Source organism: Saccopteryx leptura, chromosome X (assembly GCF_036850995.1).
Source record: "Saccopteryx leptura isolate mSacLep1 chromosome X, mSacLep1_pri_phased_curated, whole genome shotgun sequence".
Classification (NCBI taxonomy): domain Eukaryota; kingdom Metazoa; phylum Chordata; class Mammalia; order Chiroptera; family Emballonuridae; genus Saccopteryx; species Saccopteryx leptura.
The window spans coordinates 106,952,539-106,975,956 of NC_089516.1; the positions used below are offsets into that span (position 1 = coordinate 106,952,539).

Genomic DNA, 23,418 nt, shown 5'->3' on the forward strand with positions numbered 1-23,418 from the left:
CAGATGTGGCAGTATTTGAGGCAGTTTCCGGGCCATCACCTGCCAACCTGTATCATGCCTTATGTTGATATAATCATATCAAGTCTTAGAAAATGTAAAAGGCCAGCCTGCCGGGAGTGAAGAAAACTTTGGGCAAGTATAACTCTGCTAATGTGGAGCTACAGTCAATAAAGAAGGTGATGATATTGATTTCTTCGGGTCTGAGGAGGAGGAGGAGGAAGAGGAGGAAGAAATCAAAGAAACGTAGAGGCTAAGAGAATAACTCCTGGTAGACTAAGTCGAAACGAGCCAACAAGCCTGCAGCTGTTGTCGTCTTCCATATTATTAGATGTGAAACCTTGGGATGATGAGATGGATGGGGCAAAATTAGAGGAGTGTGTCAGGAGCATTCAAGGAGATGGCTCAGCAGGAGGCTTTTCTAAACTGTTTCTTGGGTAGTGTGGGATTAAATATTCTTTGCCTGACCTGTGGTGGCGCAGTGATAAAGCGTTGACTTGGAACACTAAGGTCGCTGGTTCAAAACCCGGGCTTGCCTGGTCCAGGCACACAGGGGAGTTAATGCTTTCTGCTCCACCCTCCTTTCTGTCTCTCTCTCTTAAAATGAATTAAAATATATAAAAATATTTATATTCTTAAAAAATTAAAAATTTCAAATGCAGCGTGTAGTAGAAGATGGTAAATTTGGAAAAGATATTCTGGAGGAGCTGCTTTTGAGGATGCACTTTATGGACGTGGCTCCTTTCAATAAGATCTAAGATCTATCATAGATCATTGCCCTGAAATAATATTTTGAAAGATTTAAAAAACGTAACGTGAACAGAACCATACAACTACTAGAAGAAATACTGGGCAGATCCCCTTATAACCATGGGGCACGAAAAGCCATTAAAAATGAATCAATGTGAACACATAAAATTCACCACGATAAAAAATACAATCAGAGATAGAAAAGTAAGGAGAAATTTAAAAAACATTTTCAATTCACATCACCAGTCTTCCTCATATATAGCAAGGGTCTAGGTATCATTGAAGAAAAAGAGCAACAACCCAATCAAAAAACATATCAACAGTTCACATAAAACACACACACACACACACACACACACACACACACACACACACACACACACACGGCTCTACAATATCAAAAAAGATTCCCCAGCTACTCATGTAAGGGAAATAAACACAAAAAGTGCACTCTGGTATCATTTCACATATATTCTGAGTTCCTAACGAAAACCTGCCAATCGGGGGTTCTGAATTACCTGCCATTGGTAATAGGTAACTTTCTGAAATACCTACTTCTCTTTGGTCTGGCTTTTCTCAAGTGAGCCCAAGGTTGCTCTGCCCATGAAGTGGTCATAAACTTAAAGTAAACAAAGTGGAGTCCTGTCTAGGAATGTCCCTGACTCTGAAACCTTGGATGCCCTCTCATGCCATCAAATGTTCTCTGCAGATACTGTATCGAGTTCAATAAGGGCCGATCTTCTGCCTCACTATTAGTAATTAGAAACATGTGCGCGTGCACACACCCTTAATAATGTCTTCGAAAAAGCACCACAACTGTTCTCTTTCCTTCTGGGCTTTATTGTGTACATTTAACTGGATCTCCTTGTACATATTTTCGTATAAGTAACACTATAATAATACTTCGATGACCTGAAATTACTTTTTAAAAAAGTGCCATCGTTTCTTTCATTAATAATTAACCTTCTTTCAGATCGCTGCTACTGCGTAGAGCTAACAGATGAAAACACCAGTATTCCCATTAGAGTTGGGGAAGCCCAGAAGATTCTTCCACGTGGCCAAATGCACGCGCGGGAATGGACCTATAATATCTCAGTTCAAAACTTTATTAAAGGAAAGGTTCCTTCTCTACGGATACATTCCCGGGGGCCCAGTCCCTGAGACAGCGCAGTCCATCCCAACCCACCCGGCGACCCTCCGGCACCCTCGGTGGGGGAGGAGGGGCCCGCGGGCCACCGCGCGAGTCGCTCGCAGGCCCAGGACGCGGGCGCCCGAGGGCGTCTACTTGGAGGCTCGCCCCACCCGCAGCGGGGCCCGCAGCCCAGCCAGCCTCGCCGAACCGCCAGACCCCGATCCCGGCCCGGTGGCCGCATGGGCAGCAGCCCCCACCGGCCCAGGTCGCTCGTCGGCCGCCGGCCGCCCACTCGCTGCAGGACGGGCGCGGTCCCGCCAAGCCCACCCTCCGGCCCTGCGTCTCCCCGCGTCCCGGAAAGGCCAGGGAAGGCAAAGGACAGAAGGCGAAGAGGACCCACCTGGCTGAGGCCGCGCCGGAGGGAAAGGCCGGTCCGCTGTGCTGCGGGCGCGGGGCGGGCGGGGTCCCACGGCGCCCCCGCCCCCAGCCCGGCCCCGCCCCACCCCGCGCTCCCCCGGCGCCCCGGGGGGCGGGGCCTGCAGCTGCCGGCGGGGCGTCCGGGTCTCGCGGTGCTGGTCCCGCACCGGGCTCCGGAGGGGCGTCTTCGGAAGGTCCGGGTAGCCAGGAGGGGCGGGCAGAGTGCGCTTGGGAAACCCAGAGCGGAAACCTCAGTCCACCGCCTCTGCCCTCGGGAGACCCAAACTGTCCCTCTCTAGTCCCTGAGGGCAAGAGGGCGGCGGTGAATGTGCGGGACCTAAAAAGGAACGTTTACCGTTCGCTGTCGCAAAACTAGAGAACAAAGTGTTTAAACAGGTAATACCTGGACTCTGTTACAGGTTTGCATCGTTTATATGGCTGAAGTCATCGAAACCGTCCGCGCTCCCTCCTCAGATGAGAGGCAGACTCCCCCGAGCAGGCAGCCCTGCTCTTTCCCGAGGACCTGCGAGGAGCCAGCGCCCCTCCGTCCGTGTCCCCGGGCTGCTGCCCGCGGCGTCCACGCCGACCAGGTGGTGGCGGGGATCTGCGGGACCTGAAGGAGTCGCAGAGACTCGCCCGTTTCTCCTGCCGGACTGGGGCCTTGATTTCGTTCTTCCCGTTGAAAAGGAACACGCTCCTCTGGCAAAATCAAGCTCTGAAGGGAGACACGTGTAGTGCAGAGAGAAGGACGGGGGCAGGCAACGCAGCCGCTCCGAGAAGTGGGCTGTGAGTTCGGGGCGGTCCTACCAGGGAGAGAGGGAGAGGGGATAGCGGGAGAGGCGAGAGACAGGCAGAGAAGGTATTTGAAAACAATAGTCTAAGGAGCTCCCTAAGCCCCTGGGTAACCTCCATCTATTTGGTTAATAAAGAACTGACTGAGAAGATATATTTGTTGACTCTTTCTTTTCATTGAGAAATATGATCCTTCGTTGATCATTCTTAAAACATCTTCATGAGTCCAGAACAGTTTGAAGAAAGAGCTGAAGTCACCCCCTGCCCAGATACACTCCCCCGTGTCACCACCCTTCAAAGAAACGCTTTAGAAAGAAACCCATGGGCACGACATCAACGCCAGGGCAGCACAGTGCCTGCCCACCGCCTGTAACTCGAACATTTCCTACCCCGGTGCACTGGCCTCAAGGAACCGCACCGGCGCCGCTTCCCCCAGACCACCTGCTGTCCAGGACGCTCAGCCTTGGGCTCAGGCTCTGTCTCTGCTCTTTCCTCCTGCATTCCCTAGCAGTTTGGGCAGGGTGGGTGGGACTTTCCAGGGCAGGAGGGAGGAGGACGGTGAGGACCTTGAGGTGCTTTGTCCTGGCCTGGCAGCTGCCTTTTTGCATTCCTGGTCAACACAGGAAATCTCACAAAACCTGTTGCCTTCAACTCCTAGGGGGTGAAGAGAGGCCTTAATGCTCTGCCTCAGGAGTGCCTTCTATCTCTACATTTTGAATGATCCCTTTTACAAAAATGTAAATATGTGGAATAAAATTCTGAAAGACACACTAAACAATGAACAGGGTCACCTCTGGGAATAGCATAAAGGTTAGGGCTGGTGGAGAAAGGAGACTTCCATTATTTGCTGATCACCTCCTAACACATGCTACATACTGTTCTTGATGCTGGAAATACAGCCATGAAAGAGACAAAAAGTACCTGTGCAAACGGGCTCTCATCCTAGTGGAAGAGACTGATGAATAAGACAAGACACGAATATCATGATAGATAATAGTACGTGTATGCAGCAAATGAAAGTGTGTGGGAACCCAAGTTGTGGGGTTAGAACAGGGCATGGGGAAGGTGTGGGGATTGCACCTCCATGAGTCCTGCAGCAAAGGCTTCACTGAGAAGGTGACACAAAGACCGAGAGAAGCATCAAATCATTGTTCCACTTACTACTGAATGCTTCTCATATGAGCCCTGACGCGGGCTCTAGAACCCCGGCACCTCCAGGGCTGCGCTACATCCATTGCTCCACGGGCCAGGGTATGATTATGGTTTAAGACCTTTCCCATTCTGAACAAACTGAGGCTCTAGCCATGCACATTAAGTTTGTGTGGCTCTGTGAAATGGATCTTTTTGGAATACATGCTACATTGGTCCCCATATAGCATGTGAAATGGCTCTGACCAGTTTTATAAGGTGGTCATAGCTACGTGAGTGCCAGTGGGGTAGGAAACTTAACTGTCCCTTGGCACCCAGTGCTGGGATCCTCATCTCTCCCTTTGAGTCAGAGCATTCCGAGAACATGTCTGTATCCCTGGATGTGAGCCTAACTGGTTACTTATTTCATTCACCTCAAGGACCATCACTAAAGTAAGCAGAAAGGCTGAGCGTTTTTTTTGGCCCCAAGCCTGAACTCCTGCAACTTACTGTGTGATGTCACTAACAGGCCACAGATGATTACATCACAATGGGCCTGCAGTAGAAAGTCCCTGCCACCTTCGGCTTAGGCTCATTTCTCCTGAAGGTGAGCAGTGGCTAGATGGGTCTCTTTCACAGCCTTACAGAAAGACAGGTACTTTTTGTTTTCATCATTTTTAAAGATGATCTTTACTTAGAGATGTTGATTTGTAGTTGTGGTAAAAGCAATTAACAATACTTCCTTTCCTTTTCAGGTCAGTTTCATTAAAAAACAAAAGTGTGATCCACAGCTCCCATGGTGCTGCCACCGGGTATGCGCAGACCTTGAGCAGAAATAAACATCAGGCACTCATTACATCTTCCTTAGGTATGTAGTACAATTGTACTTTGACTCTGTGTGACCCTCCCACCCCCACATCTCTACCCTTCCTTGTACAACAGGCTCTTTTTCTTTTTTAAAAAAAATTTTTTATTGATTTTAATTTATTGTGTTTACATAGATTCTAGTGTCTCCCCGAATGCATCCCAACCCCCATATTTCCCTCAACAGCTCCCTTGTTCCTGGCCCCACAGCACCCTCCCCCCCTTCCCTTCAGGTTTATTCCATCCTATCATCCCCTTTCCCTCTGTCCTCTTTTCCTCTGGTTCCTTTGATCCCTTCTCTGTCTCATCTCTGTTCTTCATTTCACACTGTTCATTGGATTCCTCAAATGAGTGAGGTCATATGATATTTTTCTTTTTCTACCTGGCTTATTTTACTTAACATAATAATTTCCAGGTCCATCCATGTTGTCACAAAAGGTAAGATTTCCTTCTTTTTCATGGGCCCATAGTATTCCATAGTATATATGTACCACTGCTTTTTAATCCACTCATCCACTGATGGACACTTGGCTTATTTCCAGATCTTTGCTAATGTAAACAATGCCGCCATAAACATGGGGGTGCATTTCTTCTTTTGAATCAGTGATATGGTGTTCTTGGGATATATTCCTAACAGTGGTATAGCTGGGTCAAAAGGCAGTTCAATTTTTAATTTCTAGAGGAATCTCCATACTGTTTTCCACAGTGGCTGCACCAGTTTGCATTCCCACCAGCAGTGCAGGAGGGTTCCCTTTTTCCACATCCTCATCAGCACTTATTCTGTGTTGTTTTGTTGATGAGCACCATTCTGACTGGTGTGAGCTGATATCTCATATGGTTTTAATTTGCATTTCTCTAATGAGATGCAATGTTGAATATTTTTTCATCTATCTATTGGCCATCTCTATGTCCTCTTTGTAGAAATGTCTATTCATTTGTTTTACCCATTTTTTTATTGTTTATCTTCCTGGTGTTGAGTTTTACAAGTTTCTTATAAATTTTGGTTATTAACTCCTTATCAGATGTATTGTCAAATATGTTCTCCCATTGTGTGGTTTATTTTTTTATTCTGTTCATATTGTCTTTAGCTGTGCAAAAGCTTTTTAGTTTGTTATAGTCCCATTTGTTTATCCTGTCTTTTATTTCACTTGCGCATGGAGATAAATCGGCAATTATATTGCTGTGATAGATGTCGGAGAGCTTACTGCCTACGTTTTCTTCTAAGATGCTTATGTTTCATGACTTACATTTAAGTCTTTTATCCATTTTGAGTTTATTTTTGTGAATGGTTTAAGTTGGTGTTCTAGTTTTATTTTTTTGCAGGTAGTTGTCCAATGTTTCCAACACCATTTTTTAAAGAGGCTGTCTTTACTCCATTGTATGCTGTTACCTCCATTGTCAAATATCAATTGTCCATATAAGTGTGGGTTTATTTCTGGGTTCTCAGTTCTGTTCCATTGATCTTTATGCCTGTCCTATGGCAGTACCAAGCTATACATATTGTGAGTACAATGGCCTTGTAGTATAACTTGATATCAGGGAGTGTTATACCTCCCACTTTATACTTCTTTTTCAAGATTGCTGAGGCTATTTGTGTTCTTTTCTGCTTCTGTATAAATTTTTGGCATATGTGTTTTATATCTTTGAAGTATGCCATTGGTATTACATTGAGTTTATAAATTGCTTTGGGTAATATAGACATTTTAATGATGTTTATTCTTCTTATCTGTGAACACAGTATATGCTTCCACTTGTTTGTATCTTCCCTGATTTCTTTTATGAATGTTTTATAATTTACCGAGTATAAGTCTTTAACCTTCTTGTTTAAATTTATCCCTAAATACTCTATTTTTTTGTTGCAATGGTGAAGGGGATTGTATCCTTAATTTCTGACAGGGCATTGTTGGTGTATAAAAATGCCTCTGATTTCTGAATATTCATTTTATATCCTGCAACCTTGCTGAATTCATTTATCAGGTCCAGTAGTTTTTTGACTGACACTTTAGGGATTTGTATATGCAGTTTCATATCATCTGCAGATAATGATAGTTTTACTTCTTCTTTTCTAATTTGGATGCCTTTTAGTTCTTCTTGTCTGACTGCTGTAGCTTGGACTTTCAGAACTATGTTGAATAAGAGTGGTGAAAGGGGGCACCCCTGCCTTGTTCCTGATCTTACGAGGATTGCTTTTAATTTTTGCCCATTGAGTATGATGTTGGCTGTGGGTTTGTTATGAATGGCCTTTATCAAGTTGAGGTATGTTCCCTGTATTCCCACTTTGCTGAGAGTTTTGATCATAAACGGGTGCTGGATTTTATCAAATGCTTTTTCTGCATCTATTGATATTATCATGTGGTTTTTCTCCTTCCTTTTGTTTATGTGATGAATCACATTGATTGATTTGCAAATATTATACCAGCCTTGCCTCCCCAGAATAAATCCCACTTGATCATGGTGTATGATTTTTTTCATATGTTGCTGGATGTGGGTTTGCTAATATTTTGTTGAGGATTTTAGCATCTTAATTCATCAGGGATATTGGACTATAGTTTTCATTCATTGTGTTGTGTTTGCTTGGTTTTGGAATCAGAATTATGCTCGCCTCATAAAAGGAGCTTGGAAGTTTCCTCTCCACTTGAATTTTTTGAAATAGCTTGAGAAGAATAGGAGATAGTTCTTCGAATATCTGGTAGAATTCACCTGTGAAGCCATCAGGCCCAGGACTTTTGTTTGTCGGGAGATTTTTGATAACTGTTTTGATCTCATTTGTTGTAATCAATTTGTTTAGGTTTTCTGATTCTTCCAGATTGATTTTTGAAAGATTATATGCTTCAAGGATTTTCTCCATTTCACCTAGGTTGTCTAATTTTTTGGCATACAGTTCTTCATAGTATTTTCTTGCTATTCTTTGTATTTCTGTTGTGTCAGTTGTTATTTCTCCACTCTCATTTCTAATTTTATTTATTTGAGTCCTCTCTTTTTCTCTTGTGAGTCTGCTTAAAGGTTCATCGATCTTATTTACCTTTTCAAAGAACCAGCTCCTGGTTTCTTTGATCCTCTGTAATTTTTTATAGCCTCTATGTCATTTACTTCTACTCTGATCTTTATTATTTCCTTCCTTCTACTTTCTCTGGACTTTACTTGCTGTTATTTTCTTAGTTCTTTTAGATGCAGGGGTAAGTTGTTTATTTCAGCTTTTTCTAGCTTTTTTTTTCAATATGAGTGGCAATATTTATTACAAAAAATCTTGATCTGTAACACAAATTTATCTCTTCTGCATGCACTTTGCCATCTTGCTTTTTTTTATTAATTTTAATGGGGTGACATTGATAAATCAGGGTACATATGTTCAGAGAAAACATCTCTAGGTTATTTTGACATTTGATTATGCTGCATTCCCATCACCAAAGTCCAATTGACTTCCGTCACCTTCTAACTGTTTTTTTTGTGCCCCTCCCCTCCCCTACCCCCTCCCTCTCCTCCACCCCCACCCCGTAACCCCCACACTCTTGTCCATGTGTCTGAATCTCATTTTTATGTCCCTCTTCTGTATGGAATCATACAGGTCTTAGTTTTTTCTGATTTACTTATTTTGCTCAGTATAATGTTATCAAGTTCCATCTATATTGTTGTAAAGGATCCGATGTCATCATTTCTTATGGCTGAGTAGTATTCCATCTAAACTCATCAGGGATATTGGCCTATAATTTTCTTTCTTTGTGTTGTCTTTGCCTGGTTTTGGAATCAGAATTATACTTGCTTGATAAAAGAAGCTTGGAAGTCTTCCTCTTGAATTTTTTGAAATAGCTTGAGAAGGATAGGAGTTAGTTCTTCTTTGAATATTTGCTAGAATTCACTTGTGAAGCCATCAGGCACAGGACTTTAATTTGTTGGGAGTTTTTTGATAACTGTTTCAATCTCATTTGTTGTAATCAGTCTGTTTAGGTTTTCTGATTCTTCCAGATTAATTTTTGGAAGATTATATGTTTCAAGGAATTTGTCCATTTCGTCTAGGTTGTCTAGTTTTTTGGCGTACAGTTTTTCATAGTATTTTCTTACAATATTTTGTATTTCTGTTGTGTCAGTTGTTATTTCTCCATTCTTATTTCTAATTTTATTTATTTGAGTCCTCTCTTTTTTCTTGGTAAGTCTGGTTAAAGGTTCATCAATGTTGTTTACCTTTTCAAAGAACCAGCTCCTGGTTTCATTGACCGTCTGTATTGTTACTATAGCTCTATGTCATTTATTTCTGTTCTGATCTTTATTATTTCCTTCCTTCTACTAGCTCTTGGGCTTTACTTGCTGTTCTTTTTCTAGTTCTTTTAGATGCAAGGTCAAGTTGTTTATTTGAGCTTTTTCTAGCTTCTTGAGGTATGCCAGTAATGTTATGAACTTCCCTCTCAGGACTGCTTTTGCTGTGTCCCATCAATTTGAGTTGTTGTATGCTCATTATCGTTCATTTCTAGGAATTTTTTTTCTCCTTTTTTTAATTATAATTTTATTTTTTAATGGGGTGACATCAATAAATCAGGATACATATATTGAAAGAAAACATGTCCAGGTTATCTTGTCGTTCAATTATGTTGCATACCCATCACCCAAAGTCAGATTGTCCTCTCTCACCTTCTATCTAGTTTTCTTTGTGCCCCTCCCCCTCCCCCTTTCCCTCTTCCTTTCCCCCCTCCCCCCGTAACCACCACACTCTTATCAATGTCTCTTAGTTGCACTTTTATGTCCCATCTACATATGGAATAACGCAGTTTCTCATTTTTTCTGATTTACTTATTTTACTTCATATAATGTTATCAAGATCCCACCATTTTGCTGTAAATGATCCGATGTCATCATTTCTTATGGCTGAGTAGTATTCCATAGTGTATATGTGCCACATCTTCTTTATCTAGTCATCTATTGACGGGCTTTTTGGTTGTTTCCATGTCCTGGCCACTGTGAACAATGCTGTAATGAACATGGGGCTGCATGTGTCTTTACGTATCAATGTTTCTGAGTTTTGGGGGAATATACCCAATAGAGGGATTGCTGGGTCATAAGGTAGTTCTATTTTCAGTTTTTTGAGGAACCACCATACTTTCTTCCATAATGGTTGTAGTACTTTACATTCCCACCAACGGTGAATGAGGGTTCCTTTTTCTCCACAGCCTCTCCAACATTTGCTATTACCTGTCTTGTTAATAATAGCTAATCTAACAGGTATGAGGTGATATCTCGTTGCAGTTTTGATTTGCATTTCTCTAATAACTAAAGAAGATGAGCATCTTTTCATATATCTGTTGGCCATTTGTATTTCTTCCTGAGAGAAGTGTTTGTTCATGTCCTCTTCCCATTTTATTATTTGATTGTTTGTTTGTTTATTGTTGAGTTTTATGAGTTCTTTGTATATTTTGGATATTAGGCCCTTATCTGAGCTGTTGTTTGAAAATATCATTTCCCATTTAGTTGGTTGTCTGTTTATTTTGTTATCAGTTTCTCTTGCTGAGCAAAAACTTCTTAGTCTGATGTAGTCCCATTCATTAATTTTTGCCTTCACTTCTCTTGCCTGTGGAGTCAAATTCATAAAATGCTCTTTAAAACCCAGGTCCATGAGTTGAGTACCTATGTCTTCTTCTATGTACTTAATTGTTTCAGGTCTTATGTTTAGATCTTTGATCCATTTTGAATTAACTTTTGTACAGGGGGACAAACTGTACTCCAGTTTCATTCTTTTGCATGTGGCTTTTCAGTTTTCCCAGCACCATTTATTGAAGAGGCTTTCTTTTCTCCATTGTGTGTTCTTGGCCCCTTTATCAAAAATTATTTGACTATATATATGTGGTTTTATTTCTGGACTTTCTATTCTGTTCCATTGGTCTGATTGTCTATTTTTCTGCCAATACCATGCTGTTTTGATTGTCGTGGCCCTATAATATAGTTTGAAGTCAGGTATTGTAATGCCCCCAGCTTCATTCTTTTTCTTTAGGATTGCTTTGGCTATTCGGGGTTTTTTATACTTCCATATAAATCTGATGATTTTTTGCTCTATTTCTTTAAAAAACGTCATTGGAAGTTTGATGGGAATTGCATTAAATTTGTATATTGCTTTGGGTAATATAGCCATCTTGATTATATTTATTCTTCCTAGCCAAGAACAAGGTATATTCTTCCATCTCATTATATCTTTTTCGATTTCCCTTAACAATGGTTTATAGTTTTCATTATATAAGTCCTTTACATTCTTTGTTATGTTTATTCCTAAGTATTTTATTTTTTTTGTTGCAATCGTGAAGGGGATTATTCTTTTGAGTTCCTTCTCAGTTGTTTCATTGTTGGCATATAGAAAGGCTACGGACTTTTGTATGTTAATTTTGTATCCTGCGACCTTACTGTATTGGCTGATTGTTTCTAGTAGTCTTTTTGTGGATTCTTTGGGGTTTTTGATATATGGGATCATATCATCTGCAAAAAGTGATACCTTTACTTCTTCTTTTCTGATATGGATGCCTTTTATTTCTTTGTCTTGTCTGATTGCTCTGGCTAGAACCTCTAGTACCACATTAAATAAGAGTGGAGAGAGTGGACAACCCTGTCTTGTTCCTGATTTAAGGGGGAAAGCCTTCAGTTTAGTGCCATTTAATATGATGTTAGCTGATGGTTTATCATATATGGCCTTTATCATGTTGAGATATTTTCCTTCTATACCCATTTTGTTGTGAGTCTTAAATATAAAATTGTGTTGTATTTTATCAAGTTTTTAAATTTCTTCTTTGATCTCATTGTTAACCCATTCACTATTTAATAACATGCTCTTTAGTTTCCAAGTGTTTGAGTATTTTTCAGTTTTTCTGTTGTAGTTGATTTCTAGTTTCATGCCATTGTGATCAGAGAAAGTGCTAAATATGATTTCAATATTCTTAAATTTGTTGAGACCGCTTTTGTGCCCTAACATGTGGTCTATCCTAATGAATGTACCATGAATACTTAAAAAGAATGTATAATCTGCTGCTTTAGGGTGAAAGGTTCTGAAGATATCTATTAAATCTAGTTGATCGAGTGTGTCCTTTAAGTCTGCTGTTTCTTTGTTAATTTTCTTTCTTGAGAATCTATCTAGTGATGTTAGTGAGGTATTGAAATCTCCTACTATTATAGTATTGCTGTTGATCTTGCCCTTTAAATCCATCAATGTCTGCTTTATATACTTAGGTGCTCCTAAATTAGGTGCATAGATATTTATAACGGTTATATCTTCCTTTTGGATTGCTCCCTTTATCATTATGTAGTGACCTTCTTTATCTCTTACTATAGACCTTGTTTTAAAGTCCATTTTGTCTGATATAACTATTGCTACCCAGCTTTTTTTTTCATTTCCATTTGTGTGAAATATTTTTTTCCATCCTTTTTTCTTCAGTCTATGTGCATCTTTTGTTTTAAGGTGTGTCTCTTGTGGACAACATATGTATGGGTCCTGTTTTCTTATCCACGCAGCTACCCTATGTCTTTTAATTGGATCATTTAATTCATTTACATTTAAGGTTATTATTGATATGTAATTGTTTATTTCCATTTTATTCCTTAAAACTGTATTCCTCTTTTGCTATATTCTTTTTCTCCTTTGATCTGTTTACAACAGGCCCCTTAGCAATTCTTGTAGCCTTGGTTTGGTTGTAGTGAATTCCTTGAGGTTTTTTTTTTTGTCTGGGAAGCTTTTTAATTCTTCTTCAATTTTAAACAATAGCCTTGCTGGTTAAATTAGTCTTGTTGTAGGCTCTTATTCTGCATTACTTTGAATATTTCTTGCCATTTTCTTCTGGCCTCAAGTGTTTTTGTTGAGAAGTCAAAAATCATCCTTATGGGGGCTCTTTTGTAGGTGATGGCCTATTTTTCTCTAGCAGCTTTAATATTTTCTTTTTATCATTCAACTTTGGTATTTTAATTATGATGTGTCTTGGTGTAGGTTTCTTTGGATTTCTCTTTAATGGAGTTCTCTGTGCTTCTTGAACTTGTGAGATGTTTTCCTACTTTAATTGAGGGAAGTTTTCAGCTATGATATATTTGAACAAAGTCTCTATCCCTTGTTCTTTCTCTTCTTCTTCAGGTACCCCTATGATGCGGATTTTTTTTTCTCTTCATGTTGTCACGGAGCTCTCTTAGAGTTTTCTCAGACTTTTTGAGTCTCTTTTCTTTTTTCTGCTCTGCTTCCGTGCCTTCATTTATCTTGTCCTCTAGCTTGCTGATTTGATTCTCAGTTTTATCCATCCTGCTTTTAATTTCTTCCATTGTGTTCTTAATTTCTGATATTGTATTTGTCATTTCTGACTGATTTTTTTCATTATTTCAATGTCCTTTTTTATATTTGCTATTTCTTTATTTAGGTGTTCATAATGACCATCTATTGTTGTTCTAATATCTTTGAGCATTCTTACAATCATTATTTTAAACTCTACATCTGGTATTTTGGTTATATCTGACTCATTCAGGTCCTTTTCTGGGGATTTCTCTTGATTCATTTGTGTTGCATTTCTCTGCCTTTTCATTCTGTCTGTGTAGAAGAAGGTTTTGGCCACTGGAGTCCACTGGGTGTGGCCTCTGTGTTCCCTAGGTGTGGTCTGTCTGCAGGCCCACTAGTACCTGTGCTACTGCTGCCTAGGGCGTTTGGGTATGTGTGTTGCCGGTGCCTGCCCACTGGGGCTGTTGCTGTGGTCTTTGCCTCTCCTTCACTGGAGTGGCTGTGATCATGTGCTCAGGTGTACAAGCCCTGGTGGCCTTGGCCTTCGCCCCATCCTCATGGGTGGCGTTATGCTCAGCCCTGAGGGCAGGGGTTGGCACCTTTGCTCAGCTGCAGGTCTCTGCCTGATTCTGGGCTTTTGTCCTAATCTTGCAGGAGGAGCCCACTTGTGGGACGGCTGAAAGCCTTGGCTCAAGGACTGGGCGAGACTGTGTGCCCATGCTCAGTAGCAGGATTCCACCTATTCTGGGATTTTGGCTCCACTCTTGCAGAAGGAGCTGGCTCCCAAGTCAGGCCACAAGCCTCAGTTCTGCAGGCAGGGCAAGGCTGTGCTCCTGCACCCTTGTTGAAGGGCGGGTCTCCACCCCTTCCAGAGCTCCTGCCCTTCCCCCACAGGTTGGATTACAGACAGCCCGCAGCTGGGCTTGACCACTTTGCATGCCGCCTCCTTCCCAGCCATGCAAGACTGAGCTCACATCTGGGCCTCAGTGGTAGCCAGACAGCTTCCGCCCTTGTTGAAAGAACTGTGCTTCCTCATCCCTCTGCCGCCTGCCCTCGGGCGAGCCCTCAGCAGTGTGGGTGGGAGCATTGCAGCTCAGATCTTAACACTCACTACTATAATCCCGAAAGCTCTCTCCTTCTAAGCAACTCTGCTCTGAGTGCCACGAGAGAGCTTGTTTGGTTGGTGTCCTGCTTCTCTTTGCTGGTATTACTGTTTTCATGGGAAATGTTCACTTCAGATTTGGGGAGTGACTCATCCCAGAAGTTAGGGTGTCTGTCTCTCAAAATGTTTCTCCCTGTGCCTCCTAGATTACACTTTCTTCCTGCTACTCCAGTCCTCTCCTCTCTCCCTGTTTCCCAGAGCCCCAGGTGAGTGGTTTTGAGAGAGGTGTTCTGCGCGGTCCCTTTAAGAAGAATCCTGGGTCTGAGAAATCAGTCTCTTTCTCACAAACAGTGTCCTTTCTTGTTTCCAGTTAAATACTGTCCATACGCCTGTTTTAGGCTCTGGGGCTGCAGGCTGGGGCTTTGTTCCTAGGACTCAGGACCCTCCCCTCTCTGCTAAACTCACTTCCCACCACGTGAGTCTCTCACAGCTGCCGTTTGCTCCGGGGACCTGGGCAGCCCTCTCTGTGTTTCCGCTTTTCCTACCAGTCTCAGTGTGGCTTCTTCAGTGTTCCTTGGTTGAAGAGTCCTCTTAGTTTAGTCCAAAGTTGTTTTTCCCCAATGATGGTTCTTAAAATTTGTTTGTAATCCACTTTGGTTCTGGGAGTTGGAAGTTGGTATGTCCGCCTACTCCATCGCCATCTTCTCTCTCCTTTTCTAGCTTTTTAAGGTATGCCTATAATGCTATGAACTTCTCTCTCAGGACTGCTTTTTCTGTGTCTCATAAATTTTGAATTGTTGTATGCTCATTATCATTTGTTTCTAGGAATTTTTTTTATTTCTTCTTTGATCTCATTGTTAACCCACTTATTATTTAATAACATACTCTTTAGTTTCCAAGTGTTTCAGTATTTTTCTGTTTTTCTGTTGTGGTTGATTTCTAGTTTCATGCCATTGTGATCAGAGAAAATGTTTGATATGATTTAAATCTTCTTAAACTTGTTGAGACCACTTTTGTGCCCTAACATGTGGTCTATCCTAGAGAATGTACCATGAGCACTTGAAAAGAATGTATATTTTGCTGCTTTAAGGTGAAAGGTTTTTTTTTTTTTTTTTTTTTCTGAAGCTGGAAACGGGGAGAGACAGTCAGACAGATTCCCGCATGCGCCCGACCAGGATCCACCCGGCACACCCACCAGGGGCGATGCTCTGCCCACCAGGGGGTGATGCTCTGCCCCTCTGGGGCGTCACTCTGCCGCAACCAGAGCCACTCTAGCGCCTGGGGCAGAGGCCAAGGAGCCATCCCCAGCGCCCGGGTCATCTTTGCTCCAATGGAGCCTTGGCTGCGGGAGGGGAAGAGAGAGACAGAGAGGAAGGAGGGGGGGGGTGGAGAAGCAAATGGGTGCTTCTCCTATGTGCCCTGGCCGGGAATCGAACCCAGGTCCCCCGCACGCCAGGCTGATGCTCTACCGTTGAGCCAACTGGCCAGGGCTGGGTGAAAGGTTTTGAAGATATCTATTAAATCCAGTTGATCTAGTGTGTCCTTTAAGTCTGCTGTTTCTTTGTTAATTTTCTTTCTTGAGGATCTATCTAGTAATGTTAGTGCAGTATTAAAATCCCCTACTATTATAGTATTGCTGTTGATCTCATCCTTTTTGTTCATCAAAATCTGCTTTATATATTAGATGCATAGATATTTATAATGGTTATCTCTTCCTGTTGGATTGTTCCCTTTACCATTATGTAGTGACCTTCTTTATCCCTTACTATAGCCTTTGTTTTAAGTCTGTTTTGTCAGATATAAATATTGCTACCCCAGCTTTTTTTTCCATTTCCATTTGCATGAAATATTTTATTCCAACCTTTTACTTTCAGTCTTTGTGTGTCTTTTGTTTTTAGGTGTATCTCTTGCAGACAGCATATATATGGGTCATGTTTTCTTATACATGCAGGTACCCTATGTCTTTTAATTGGATCATTTAATCCATTTACATTTAAGTTATTATTGATATGTAGTTGTTTATTACCATTTTATTCTTTAAAGCTAAATTTCTATTTTACTATATTCTTTTCACCCTTTGTTCTGTTTGCAACAGGCCCCTTAACATTTCTTGCAGCATTGGTTTTGTTGTAATAAATTCCTTGTCTATTTTTTGTCTGGGAAGCTTTTTATTTCTTCCTCAATTTTAAATGATAGCCTTGTTGAATAAAGCAGTCTTGGTTGTAGGCTCTTGTTCTGCATTACTTTGAATATTTCTTGCCATTCCCTTCTGGCCTCAAGTGTTTCTGTTGAGAAGTTAGATGCCATCCTTATGGGGGCTCCTTTGTAGGTGATTGACTTTTTTTCCCTTGCAGCTTTTAGTATTTTTTCTTTATCTCTTAGCTCTGGTATTTTAGTTATGATTTGTCTTGGTGTAGGTTTCTTTGGGTTTCTCTTTAATGGAATTCTCTGTTCTTCTTTAACTTGTGTGACTTTTTCCTGCTCAATTTACTGAAGTTTTCAACTATGATTTCTTCAAACAGGTTTTCTATTCCTTGTTCTTTCTGTTCTTCATCAGGAAACCCTATGATGCGGATGTTGTTTCTCTTTAGATTGTCACAGAGCTCTCTTAGAGTTTTCTCAGACTTTTTGAGCCTCTTTTCTTTTTGCTGCTCCTCTTCTATGCTTTCGTTTATCTTGTCTTTTAACTCTCTGATCCGATCCTCTTCTTCATCCAGCCTGCTTTTTTTGTTGTATTTTTTTTCTGAAGTTGTAAACGGGGAGGCAGTCAGACAGACTCCCTCATGTGCCTGACCGGGATCCACCCAGCATGCCCACCAGGGGGTGATTCTCTGCCCATCTGGGGCATCACTCTGTTGTAACTAGAGCCATTCTAGTGCCTGAGGCAGAGGCCACAGAGCCATCCTCAGTGCCCGGGCCAACTTTGCTCCAATGGAGCCTTGGCTGCAGGAGGGGAAGAGAGAAACAGAGAGAAAGGAGAGGGGGAGGATTGGAGAAGCAGATGGGTGCCTCTCCTGTGTGCCCTGGCTGGGAATCGAATCCGGGACTCCTGTACACCAGGCCAATGCTCTATCACTGAGCCAACTGGCCAGGGCCTCCAGTCTGCTTTTAATTGCTTCTAGTGTAGTCTTCATTTCTGATATTGTCTTTGTCATTTCTGACTGGTTCTTCTTTATTATTTCAAGGTCCTTTTTGATGCTTGTTATCTCTTTATTTAGGTGCTCATTATGATCATCCATTGTTGCTCTAAGATCTTTGAGCATTCTAATAATCATTATTATAAACTCTGCATCCAGTAATTTGGTTATTTTCGTCTCACTCAGTCCTTTTTCTGGGGGTTTCTCTTGTTGATTCATTTGGATTTCATTTCTCTGTCTTCCTATTTTATCTGTGTATACACTCCTTGTTTGGGTGTGTTTTTTGTGAAACTAGCTAAGTCTAGGGTTGGAATTGTGTGCCTCCAATTTTCAGTTGTTTTATTTCTAGTTCTTCTTGATTGGCGTCAGCTGTTGTTTGTAATCCACTGTGGGCTACTTACCTGCTATCACTGCTCTTTTTACTGTTTGTGTTGGCATTTTCTATGTCTTAGCTGGGTCAAGTGTGAGGAGCCCATCCTTAAGCATCCACTCTAACAAAGGTTGTTAGGTCCTGAACTGGTGCTTTCTGTATCTGGCCACTGAATGTGCCTGCCCTGGACCTCCCTGTCTGGGGCCTGGTGAAGATCAGTGGGGGTCAGTGCCTATGACTGGCTCTTATCAACCTTTTTGGGGCTATAGGTGATCTAGATCTTGTGTCTGCCTGTGCTGGGCCCAGGTGCTTTTGTAAATATAAGCTGCATTCCTAGGCTTGCTTTCATCTATTCTTGGCCTGGGGGAATTTCCTTTACAGGTTCAAGGTTCCCTGAGATCCACTTTTTTTTTTGCCTCTTATTGCTGGCTACTTGTTGGGCTCAGTAATACAATTCAGTGATTAGGTAGGTATTAGATGTGGCCTGCTCCTTAGCCTCAGGTGACATTCTATCCAGACCTTTTATTTATTTATTTATTTATTTATTTATTTATTTATTTATTTTCTTCCTTTTCAGCACTCAGTAGGGTGTAGTCACAGGAGTCCAGTGGGTGTGTCCCATGTGCTCCCGTTGTGTGGTCTGTCCAACAGACTGCCACCGTTGTTGCTGCCTGGGGCGTTTTGGTAAGGTGCTGCTTGCGCCGCAGCCTCCACTGCCTTGGGAGTGCTTGCACATGTCTGCATGTGCCTGTTTGGACTGCTTCCATGACCTCCCCAGCCTCTGCTGCTGCTGAGGGCTGGTCTGCATCACCGGGGGTTTTGTGCATCTGCTCTGACCTCGTCAGCAGCTGCTGCAGCTCCCACCTCTGTGGGCTGATACATGCGCACCCACTTGGACCACCTCCGAGGTCGCCCAGCTTCCACTGCTGGTGAGGGAGCACCCGCCACACGAGGAGGTTTGTGTGCTGGCCCAGACCTCCATAGCGGCCACCACGACTTCAGCCTTAGCTGGCAGGCTCGTGCATGACTGTGTGGATCCTTTCCACTGTATTTTTTTTTAAATAATTTTATTTTTTTAATGGGGTGACATCAATAAACCAGGATACATATATTCAAAGAAAACATGTCCAGGTTATCTTGTCATTCAATTATGTTGCATACCCATCACCCAAAGTCAGATTGTCCTCCGTCACCTTCTATCTAGTTTTCTTTGTGCCCCTCCCCCTCCCCCTTTCCCTCTCCCTCTCCCCCCTCCCCCCGTAACCACCACACTCTTATCAATGTCTCTTAGTCTCATTTTTATGTCCCACCTATGTATGGAATAATGCAGTTCCTGTTTTTTTCTGATTTACTTATTTCACTTCGTATCATGTTATCAAGCTCCCACCATTTTGCTGTAAATGATCCGATGTCATCATTTCTTATGGCTGAGTAGTATTCCATAGTGTATATGTGCCACATCTTCTTTATCCAGTCATCTACTGACGGGCTTTTTGGTTGTTTCCATGTCCTGGCCACTGTGAACAATGCTGCAATGAACATGGGGCTGTATGTGTCTTTACATATCAATGTTTCTGAGTTTTGGGGAATATACCCAATAGAGGGATTGCTGGGTCATAAGGTAGTTCTATTTTCAGTTTTTTGAGGAACCACCATACTTTCTTCCATAATGGTTGTACTACTTTACATTCCCACAAACAGTGCCTTTCCACTGTATCTTGAGCCTCTGCTTCTGCCAAGGAAAGGCCCACGCTGCAAGCAAGAATGTGTGTGAGCCCAGATCTCTACAGCGGCAGCTGTGGTTCCCACCTGTGTCAGATGGCCTGTATGCACTTGCTCGAATTGCCCTGGCCTCTGCAGCTATGTCCTTGCTTCCATAATCCCCTTCCACGCTCCATGGCTCTAGGCTGTGATTCCAGTTTTGGGGCTGATTCCTACAACTTGCTGCACAACCATCCATGTCCCGAGAGTCCCTCCTGGCTGCCGTGCTCCCGGGAGCAGGGCAGCCCTTTCCATATCTCCGCCTTTCCTACCAGTCTCAGTGTGGGTTTTTTGGTGGTTCTTGGCTGTAAACTCCTCTTAGTTTAGTTCAAAGTTGGTCTTTCAACATGAGTGTTCTCAGAATTAAGTTGTAATCCACCTTGGTTTCGGGAAGTGGGAATTGGAGCAACTGCGTACTCTGTGGCCATTTTGTCTCCTGCCTTCAACTTTGCTATTAATGACTGTGTCACCATAGAAGTCCCAAGTCTAAGGGAGGCTTCTCCCACCTCAGTTCTTGTCAAGCTGTGAGAAAGAATTCAAGCGACAGACAGGGTGCAACATTCAAGCAAAACAAGCAGTCTGGCCTGAGCAAACTCAGCTAGCCTGAGTGCTCCACCTAGTGGGGTTTTAGGAGTTATATACTCTTAGCTTCCAGGCTTTGTTTCCCTTTTGTCGAATCTAACTTATAGGGTTTCAACTATCAACTTCCCTCATATTGGAACGAACATACAGGGTTTCAAGCTGTTTGAAGATTTAGTGATTTTGTTTTGGCAGACCTTAAGACTGCTGACTCCCTCCTTCAGTGAATGAAACCCCCACTCCCTTTCCTGTCTGATAACTTTCTATCCTGCCTAACAACTGTGGCTTTAAGGAAGTCACATTCCTTGGATCCTAGCTCCATCATTAAAAATGGAGGATAGGATAGGACTTCTAAGGTTTCTTCCCACTCAAATCATATTTGTTTGATTCTGATTCTTTGTATAGTTAAGTTTTAATCAGAAGCAGAAAGATTACATAATTCTCTGCAGAGGGAATAATGAACCATTTACAGAAGAAAATTGTGAACAATGTTCTTGTATAGGCAGTATGCTCAAAGAGCAAACGAGGAGAAGCTAATTTTAGGAGAAGAGGTAGGAGTGTGGATTCTCATGGATAGTTGCAAAGTCAACAGGCTCACATCTTCTCAGTTAACTAGGAAACCAGGTCATTGATTGATCATCAGAGCTTTGGGAGATGGTTTGAAATTTAAAGAAACTAGAGAATATTTGGATTAGCTACTATAGGTCATTTTCCAGGAACTCAGTTATGAATAACAATTGTTATTATTGTTTTACTTTTATTTTTATTTTTTATTGAATTTATTGAGTGTGACATTGGTTAATAAAATTATACAGGTTTCAGGAGTACAATTCTATAATACATCATCTGTATATTGTAATTAAGCAATATGTCAAGTTTTACTCCAACCATTATTATTATTCATATTACTTACTGGCTTTCATCAGACTTGATTCTGAATGCTTTTTATAATTTCTAAAGGTCAAATGTACTTTAAGAATGACTATTTATTAATGGTGAAACTACATTTTATTGTTTCATATAAGCTTAAAGAAAAGTCTCAAGAAGATATATCACTTTTAGAAACAGAAGTAGCATGTTGGGATACGTGTATAGCCTTTTAAAATGACTTGAGATGACATTGCAACAAAGGTGAAAAAGCTATAAATACAGTCTTCCTAAAGCTGAACTTTGATTCTTCCCACTACGTATTCAGGCCTATTTGGGCTTGTTTAGAGGATTAACCAAAGTACGAGCTCTGGTAAGATACAGCCAAAGAATGTTCACTGTTCAGATAATCTTTCTGAATTTGCAATGTATTTTAACCTCTCACATTCCCTGTTATAACATTTTATTTTTTTCTTTTTTTTCTTTTTTTTTTCTTTTTTTTTTTTTTTTTCTTTTCATTTTTCTGAAGCTGGAAACAGGGAGAGACAGTCAGACAGACTCCCGCATGCGCCCGACCGGGATCCACCCGGCACGCCCACCAGGGGCGACGCTCTGCCCACCAGGGGGCGATGCTCTGCCCATCCTGGGCGTCGCCATGCTGCAACCAGAGCCACTCTAGCGCCTGGGGCAGAGGCCAAGGAGCCATCCCCAGCGCCCGGGCCATCCTTGCTCCAATGGAGCCTTGGCTGCGGGAGGGGAAGAGAGAGACAGAGAGGAAAGCGCGGCGGAGGGGTGGAGAAGCAAATGGGCGCTTCTCCTGTGTGCCCTGGCCGGGAATCGAACCCGGGTCCTCCGCACGCTAGGCCAACGCTCTACTGCTGAGCCAACCGGCCAGGGCCCTGTTATAACATTTTAAACAAATGTTTTGGTTAATTATCTCAGGAATGCCTTTATGATGTATATTATTCTACTGTTTGATTTTATGTAGCACATCTTTTAGAATACTAGACAATGAAGAATGCACTAGAAAGATTCTTAGTATTAATGTGCATCAATTTGAATGTTCTACAAGTGCAATGTCTTTTAAAAGTTTAGTTTATTTAAGAGGTTTCGTGATCTGACAACTTATTTTTAGACTTTATTTCCTAATTTATTAAACTTTAATGTATGGTATGTAACATTAAAAACAGTATAAATAATTAAGATCTAATTTTCAACAGCAAAACATTAAAATATGTCCATAATGTATAAAGAAAATTTTTAATTTTTTTAATCGTTTGGAGAAGATTCTGGTCCAGGCCACCAGTGACACATCAGCCGCTGCCATGGATGAGGGGCTCACTCTAACCAATTCCTATAGCGAAGATGATTTCTACTGCCCCATTTGCCAGGAGGTACTCAGAAAGTCGGTGCGAACAATGATCTGTCGACATGTTTTCTGTAGTAAGTGTTTCCTGACTGTAATGAGAGAAAGCGGAATACATTGTCCCCTCTGTCGTGGATTTGTGAATAGGAGGGAAAGATCATGTCCTAAACGGGCCTTAGACCTTGAAAAAATCATGAGAAACTTTCTCAGTTGCTGCAGGTACTGTGAAAAACAGATTAAATTGTCTTCCATGAGACATCATCACGAATCTTGTGAGAAGTATCAAGATGAATATGGTATTTCTGCTGTCATTCCAAATGTACAGATCTCTCAAGGTTCAGCAAGAAGCAGTAATTGGAACAAAACATCCACATCTGATAACGTGGAAACTTATCAAGAGAATACAAGTTCTTCTGGCCACCCCACCTTTAAGTGTCCTTTATGTAAAGAATCAAACTTTACAAGACAGCATTTACTGGATCACTGTAACAGTAATCACCTACTTGAAATAGTTCCTGTGACGTGTCCTATTTGTATGTCTCTTCCTTGGGGAGATCCTAACCAGATTACTATAAATTTTGTAAATCACCTAAATCAAAGACATCAGTTTGATTATAGAAAATTTGTGAATCTTCAGCTAGATGAAGAAACCCAATATCAAATTGCTATTGAAGAATCTTTTCACACTGACATCTGAAGGCTGGGGACATTCTGTATATCTTTGTACCCCGCAAGTGCCATCGTTAAGGAGAAAACTATGAAATCACCATTCCAATAACTTGATGAGCACATTAATAAAAAGAAATTCTCCTTATTGTTTTAGTTTTTTAATTGAAAAATAACGGCAGGCTTCCTAAAAATGTCATTTTCTTGATAAGTTAAAAAATGAATGTTAGGACATTATCTTTAAAAGCACTAAAAGGATTATATTTCAT

The 23,418-nt window shown here is 41.7% G+C and overlaps 1 protein-coding gene across 1 annotated transcript; it reads left to right on the plus strand.

Annotated features, from left to right (window-relative positions):
- Positions 1-19,806: 19,806 nt before the first annotated feature.
- Positions 19,807-23,180, plus strand: LOC136386445 (E3 ubiquitin-protein ligase RNF138-like). Its single transcript, XM_066357862.1, has 3 exons — positions 19,807-19,953; positions 22,404-22,564; positions 22,835-23,180. The coding sequence occupies exons 1-3, from the start codon at positions 19,807-19,809 to the stop codon at positions 23,178-23,180; spliced, it is 654 nt and encodes a 217-aa protein (XP_066213959.1).
- The last annotated feature ends 238 nt before the right edge of the window (positions 23,181-23,418 follow it).